This window comes from Gallinula chloropus (genome assembly GCF_964237585.1).
Source record: "Gallinula chloropus genome assembly, chromosome: 27".
NCBI classification, from domain to species: domain Eukaryota; kingdom Metazoa; phylum Chordata; class Aves; order Gruiformes; family Rallidae; genus Gallinula; species Gallinula chloropus.
In genome coordinates this window covers 645,673-653,157 of record NC_140112.1, presented here as the reverse complement: position 1 = coordinate 653,157, position 7,485 = coordinate 645,673, and the positions used below count along the sequence as shown (strand labels likewise).

Sequence of the window (7,485 nt, the reverse complement as noted above, 5' to 3'; positions counted from 1 at the left end):
GGATGGAACCTCGGCGGGGGAAAGGCAGGGCCACCCATCTAGCCTGGACAGGGGCTGCTTGTGACAGGCAACGCTGACCTCTAGTGACAGCCCCGAGGTCCTCAGCTCGGCTTGTGCTGGTGTCCCCTGGGTTGGGTGTCCCCATCCTTCTGGATTTGCACCAGGACACTGAACCCAGGGGACACCACGGCGAGGGGGCACCACGCTGTAGGGAACGGGGCTTGGCTGTGGTAGGACGTGCTGAGGATGTGCACATCCCTGTGTCCCCTTGGGATGCAGGAGAGGATGGGGAAGGGGATGGAGATAGGGATGGAGTGGGGTCTTCTTGCCTCTCCTCCTGCCTGGCTTCTGCACAAGCTTTGGCTGGAAGTTGGGGGCTGCCCCTGACCAGGGCTGGGGACCGGAGGTGTCTGGGGAAGGACCCCAGGGAAACCCACCTGCCTTCCTGACTGGCACCAACCCCGAGCCCAGTGAGTCCCAGTGTGCAGCAGAGAGGCCAGGGAATGGTGCTGTCTGTGCAACTCCCGAGCTGTACAAAGCCTGCCTGGGTGAGGCAGGTGAGGTGATGCTTTTTCTGAGCATCCTCAAGCTTAACTGTTCAAACCAAGCAGGGCTGAGAGCTGGAGGATGTGAAAGGAAGGCCAATGGGATCCTGGGCTCCAGCAGCAGAAGGGTGGCAGCAGGGACAGGGAGGGGATTGTCCCTCTCTGCTCTGCCCTCGGGAGGCCCCAGCTGGAGTCCTGGGTCCAGAGCTGGGGCCCCCAATACAAGAAGGATGTGGGACTGGTGGAGAGGGGCCAGAGGAGCCACGGAGATGCTCAGAGGGCTGGAGCAGCTCCCCTATGGAGAGAGGCTGAGGGAGCTGGGCTGGGTCAGCCTGGAGAAGAGAAGGCTGTGGGGGGACCTCATTGCAGCCTTCCAGTGCCTGAAGGGAGCAGAGGAACAGGAGGGGAATCAGCTTGTTAAAGGGCAGAGACTGGCAGGACAAGGGGGATGGAGTGAAGCTGAAGGAGGGAAGGGTGAGATGAGATATTGGGGGGAAGTTCTTTGCAGAGAGAGTGGTGAGGGGCTGGAACAGGCTGCCCAGAGAGGGGGTGGGTGCCCCATCCCTGGGGATGTTCAAGTCCAGGTTGGATGGGGCCCTGGGCAACCTTGTGTAGCTCCAGGCCTGGAGGTTGGTGTCCCTGCCTGTGGTTGGAGCTCTGTGACCCTTGGGGTCCCTCCCAACCCATCCCAGTCTGTTATTCTGTGATTCTGATTCATTCTATGGAAGCAGCTGTGAAGTAACACCCAGAAGCACCATGCCAGTGGTGCTGCCATCCCTTCCCTCTCTCACTGACACTTTTCCATCTGCATTTTTCCTTTCTATAAACATCCTTGGCACAGACCCCACCTGGGATGTGCTGGAGCAGCAGCTCCTGGGTGCAGGGAAGGCACCGTACACACGTGTCATGTCTGGTACAGCCACTAGACGGCAAACCCAGCCCGGGTTATGTCTGTAGAAAGATCTGGTCTATGAGAAGGGGAGGTAACATCGCTCAGAGCAGCCCAGATGCTCAGAGCCCGGTCTCTGCACTTTGGGATTCCAGTCCTGTTCAATATCTTCATTGACCACCTTGATGAGGGAACAGCACCCACCCTCAGCAAGTACCCGATGATCCAGAGCTGGGAGGGGTGTCTGACACACAGGACACTGCGCTGCCATCCAGAGAGACCTGGACAGGCTGGAGAGCTGGGCAGGGAGAGACCAGATGGGGTTCAACAAAAGCAAGTGGAGAGTCTGGCACCTGGGGAGGAATAACTGCTGGGATCAGGACAGGCTGGGGGTGACCTGCTGGAGAAGAGCTCTGTGGAGAAGGACCTGGGGGTCCTGGTGGGTGACAGGGTGGCCATGAGCCAGCAGTGTGCCCTGGGGCTGAGAGAGACAATGGGATCCTGGGGGCATCAGGAGGAGTGTGGCCAGCAGGTGACAGGAGGGGATCCTCCCCCTCTGCTCTGCCCTGCTCAGGCCCCACCTGGAGTGTTGTGTCCAGTTCTGGGCTCCCTGGGATCAAACAGACAGGGATCTCCTGGAGAGAGTCCAGAGGAGGGACAGAGATGCTGAAGGGCCTGGAGCATCTCCCCTGTGAGGAAAGGCTGAGGGAGCTGGGGCTGTTCAGCCTAGAGAGAAGAAGACTAAGGGGGGACCTTATTAATGGTTATAAATATCTTCAGTATGGGATGCAGGGGAAATGGGCAGCCCCTTTTCAGTGTCTGTGGGGACAGGACAAGGGACAATGGCTGCAAGTTGGAGCACAGGGAGTTCCACACCAAGCTGGGGAAGAACTTTTCCCCAGTGAGGGTGAGGGAGCCCTGGGACAGGCTGCCCAGGGGGTGTGGAGTCTCCATCTCTGGAGAGATTCCAGCCCCGTCTGGACGCCGCCCTGTGCAATATGAGCTGGGGAGCTGCTTTGGCAGGGGGGTTGGACCCCAGGAGCTCTCCAGGTCCCTTCCAGCCCCTGGGATTCTGTGATTCCTCAGACACGGGTGGTGCAGTTGCAGAAAGGGCTTTATTGGCCGGTACGATACCTACAGCTCATGCTTCAGTGATAGTACAGGTTTTTTTGGGTTTTGTTTCTATTGTGCTAGCATGCAGTTTAAATGCAGAGGGTCTGGATGACCTCATCAGCTTTGCAGGTCATCTCCAAAGCTCAGCTGCCCTTTTGGTTCTCAAACTAAACTGTCCAAGGAACCAAGCTGGGTGGGTTTGGCTTTTGGCAGGTTCAGACTTGCTGCAGGTGCAGATGTTGCTGGGGGGGGTTGTTGGGGTTTTTGTTGTTTGGGGTTGTTGTTTTTTGGAATTGGGAGACTCTGATTGCCTGGGAAGCTCGGAGCCAAGTGGGTGGGTGGGATGGAGCTGGGCATGTGGGGGCTTCCCAGGGAACCAGGAGTGATAGCACCAAGAATTGCCTCTTCCCTTGCCCTCGGTCCTGCCCTGAACCAGTGGTCTGGGAGGGAGATGTGAGACACCCCCCCTTGTCCACAGCCTGTAGTCAGGTTGTGTTCAGGGTGTTCCTCCAACCTCAGGAGCTGACAGCTGCTCAGCAGCAGGAGGAAAGGGTCTTCTCCTTTCTCTCTGCATCAGGAGGCTGATGGAATTGGGGGGGATTGCGGAGGAAAGAGTGGATTTTCTCTTCCTCACCCTACACTGAGGGATGCCAGCAGCCAGAATATCTTTAACCCTTTACTCATGCAGCTCCCAACCTCCCAGAGACCGCTGGCCCCTGGGCCCAGGGTGAGTCATTTTAGATCTGCTGGTCCCTGAGCCCCTCCCCACTCCGTGCTGTGTTTCAGAGGTGGGATGAGCTCTCCTCCATCCCCCTGCATCCCACCCAAACCAGGGGAGAAGGTGAGTGGGGGGGTACAGCACTTTTGTGGTGTGGTCACAGGGGAGGGGGGAACTGTACCAGCACCTGTCCCACACCATGTGGCCAGAGAGCTGGGAAGAGGGAGCGTTTTGGGGAAGGACACCCCCAAATGTACCCTTATTGCACTATTGCAAAAGCCAAGTCAAACTGTGAAGCTGCATGAAAGTGGGAGTGGGTGTCTCCCCAGGAACAGGGGAGCCAAGTCCTGAGAAGGGACTGGGGAGGATTGAGGGGGGGGTCAGGCTAGATCTCGATGATGGTGGCACGCCGCAGGCACAGCGGCGCGTCGGGGGGCACGGAGTTCCGCTTGATCTCGTTCCCGTCCAGCCGCAGGACCTGGAGCCTGGAGTAGTTCATGACATCCACCACGGTGCAGAAGCTGCTGATGGAGAACTCTGTGGGAGGGGGAGAGGAGATCATAGAATCATAGAACTGTAGGGGTTGGAAGGGATCTGGAGAGCTCCTGGGGTCCAACCCCCCTGCCAAAGCAGCTCCCCAGCTCATATTGCACAGGGCGGCGTCCAGACGGGGCTGGAATCTCTCCAGAGATGGAGACTCCACACCCCCTGGGCAGCCTGTCCCAGGGCTCCCTCACCCTCACTGGGGAAAAGTTCTTCCCCAGGTTGGTGTGGAACTCCCTGTGCTCCAACTTGCAGCCATTGCCCCTTGTCCTGTCCCCACAGACACTGAAAAGGGGCTGGCTGATTCCCCCTGCATCCCCTGCTTCAGATAATTATAAACTTTAATTAGGTCCCCCCTTAGTCTTCTCTTCTCAAGGCTGAAGAGTCCCAGCTCCCTCAGCCTATCCTCATAGGGGAGATGTTCCAGGCCTCTAATCATCTTCGTGACCCTTCTTTGGACTCTCTCCAGCAGATCCCTGTCCTTTTTCAACAAAGGAGCCCAGAACTGGACACAACACTCCAGGTGGGGCCAGACCAGGGCAGAGTAGAGGGGGAGGATCCCCTCCTGTGACCTGCTGGCTATACTCCTCCTGATGCCCCCAGGATCCCATTGGCATTGAGATGGAGCTGAGCAGCAGCTTTAGTCCTGGCTCTATGGAACCCTCACGGTGCGACTGACCCTTGGGGAGTGAGGTGGGGAACATCTGGGAGGTGACCTCTGTGAGCTGGGCTCTGCTAAGGTGGGCAGGAGGGAATTAAGGGATCCCTGAATCACTAATTATTCCTGCAAATTGGGATTCAACACTTGCTGCTCTTAATCTGAGAGGGTGACTGGTGCTCCTGGCTGCAGTCTGAAGGAGCCCCTGAGCTTGTGCCTGCCCAAGGGTTGGGAAGCGGTGGCAGTGCCCACCCTCAGCTGCCTTCTCCCAGCCTGGAAAAGCCAGGTGGGATCAGCTGAAGGACGTTGTGGGGATTTGCCTTTGCAGCCTTTTTCATGAGGCTTCATATGCCACAGCCTCCAGTCCCACCATGGGACCACCCTGTCCCCATCCTGTGCCCGCTGACATCCCCTCTCCATCCCTCAGTCACCCACTGCTGCCAGGTCCAGGCAGGGACATCCCAGCCCTTCCCGGGCTGGGTTTGGAGGGAGCAAACAGAAAAGCCCAAATATTTTGTGCAGGAATTGGGAGAGATGCGACCGACTAGAGGGCAGCAAAGCTCCAGGCGGGGATGCTGCTGGGGAAGGCAGCAGGGTGCTGGGGAACCCCCGCACCCACAAACCAGGAGCTTGGGGGGGGGCTACAAGCCCTGCGGTGCTCCGGGAGGTGAGCGGGGACCTCCTGATGTGGTTGGAGGGGGCCCAAACCCCGACCCTGATGCCCCATGGGGTGGGATGTGTCCCCCAAAGATGTTGGTGCTGCACACCTGGACCCACGGCCCCTGGGATGCTTTAAAGGTCAGAGGCCAAACCTGCAGCTGGAGGAAGAACTCCTGTAAAGCCTGAGCAGCCCCACGATGGGTCTGGGGTGTTTTGGGGGGAGGGGGGGAGACTTCTACAGCCACACATTGGGAAAGCAAACATTTGGGAATCTGCTCTTGTTTTCCTGTTGCTGTCAGTTCCCCTGTGCGGGGTTGGGTGTTTCCTCTGCAACAGCTGATGGCTGTGCTGCCACATCCCCATCCCCATCCCCATCCCAGCTCCAGGAGGGTCCTGCCCTCCAAGCCTGGCATAGAGGGGCCAGCCTGGATTTTTCCAGGAGATTGCTTGCTGGGTTGGGGTTGTTGAGGGGTTTTTTTTTCTAGTTTATTTTTATAAATAGCAGCCCCAGAACAATCTGTTCCTTTTATTTGTGTATTAAGTGGAGTGAATTTTAGTCTTGGCAGAAGATGGCTCTAATAACTAAGAGCTCCCATCTGTCCCAGCCCCAGCAAGGATGTGACCCCCCTGGGTGTAGCCTTTGGGGGGTGGGGGGTGGTTGGGGCCATGGGCTGTGCCCAGGTGCCAGGGAGGGAGGGAGGTGGGCAGAAGGGGCTGGGGAAAGGGGCTGTGCTTGTCCCAAGTGCTGCAGACCCCCAGGCACCACAGGGCACGTTCCTGTTCCCTGCATCAGCTTCTACCCACAGGTGGTTTCTGGCATCTCTCACCAGAAGATGCTCAGGCTCAGTAAAACCAGTGCCATGGCCCTGTGGATTAACTGGGAGCATTGAGAGCTGTGAGCTCCACAGGTATGTTGGGACACAACAAGACCCTGTTCCTGCCTAGAAGTCTCCCAAATCTCAAGTTTGAGCTCAAGCCTGGGTAGTGCCCCACAGGGACAGGGGTTCTGCATCCCCACCTCCCCATCCTCTCCCCACCACCGCGCTCTGTTGGGGGTGTTCCTGCTCACCATTGATTTGGTTCCCTTGAAGGTAGAGGTTCTCAAGGTTGGTGTTGACCCGGGGGATCTTCTGGAGCCTGTTGTAAGAGAGGTCCAGCTCGAGGATGCTGCTGCTGTTGAAAGTGTTGCTGGAGAGACCTTGATTTGTCAGGCTGTTGTGGGACATTCGCACATAGAGCAGCTTGGGAGACACCTTGAAATAGTCATCAGGGATGGTGTTGATGTAGTTGTACTCTAGGTAGAGCTGTTCCAAAGCCATTGGGAGCCCATCAGGGACTTTCCTGAGGTGGTTGTAACTGAGATCAGCAAGGATCAAGGACTTGAGCCCTTTGAGGGATGCTCCCATCTCAAAAATATAATTGTGGCTGAGGTACAGGGCTGTGAGGTTCTCCAGACCCTCCAGAGCGTTGGAGGGCACCTTGGAGATTTGATTGTAAGACAAGTGGAGCTCTCTGAGGGACCGAGGTAAGGGGCTGGGCATCTTGGTCAGGTTGTTGCTGTTCATGTACAACCTCTCCAGGCTTTTGAGCTTGGCAAAGACCCTCTTGCCCATCTTCTCACTGGTGATTTGGTTGTTGTGCAGCGCCAGCCACTCCAGCTCCGTGGCGTTGTCAAAAGCTCCCTCTTGGATGGCAGTGATCTGGTTGTTCTGGAAGTAGACGTATTTCATCCGGGAGGGCACGAAGGGCAGGTACCTCAGGTTGCGGGTGTCGCAGTACATGGCTGATGAGAAGTTAGGAGGACAGTCACACTCCTGGGGACACTGCCAGGAAGGGGCTAGCTGAGGCTCAGGGCCAGGCTCTACCTCCGTGTCTGGAGCTGGGAGGTAAGAGTACACATAGGGGGTGTTCTCATCCTCGTAGTAGGGCATGTAGTTGTAGGAGGAGATGCGGGACTGCCTCATGTAGTACTGTAGCCAAGCCATGTCTTCTTCTTCATTGTACTGGCCCAGGGAGGCACCACAGAGCCCAGCGATGATCAGGATGGTGGCCCAATGCATGGTGCTGGTGCTGGAGGGACCTGGGTGGGGAGAAATGGGGAGGAAACCATCAGCACTGGCAGGTCTGAGTTAAGGGCTAGTGGTGGGTGAGCTGCACCCCACGGCTTGGGAATCCAGTGGGATTTGGTGTGGTTGCAGCCCTGACTGGGATTGGTGGCGCTCGGCAGCAGAGCTGGAGGACCAGGGGACCTGAGGAAATCCTACACCAAAAAATACAGCTGCAGACTCATCTGCAGTTATAGAAGATCAGTTACCTGATCTTCCCCCTTTTCACTTGCTAGAAACCTCCATCCTGGTGG

At 57.3% G+C, this 7,485-nt stretch overlaps 1 protein-coding gene across 1 annotated transcript; it reads right to left on the bottom strand.

The window, feature by feature from the left end:
• Window positions 1-3,650: 3,650 nt before the first annotated feature.
• On the bottom strand, window positions 3,651-7,204 carry FMOD (fibromodulin; the record flags this gene model as incomplete). Its single annotated transcript, XM_084275932.1, has 2 exons — window positions 6,196-7,204; window positions 3,651-3,802 (listed from the first exon to the last, which is right to left on the bottom strand). The coding sequence occupies exons 1-2, from the start codon at window positions 7,184-7,186 to the stop codon at window positions 3,651-3,653; spliced, it is 1,143 nt and encodes a 380-aa protein (XP_084132058.1). The 5' UTR covers window positions 7,187-7,204.
• Window positions 7,205-7,485: the final 281 nt, after the last annotated feature.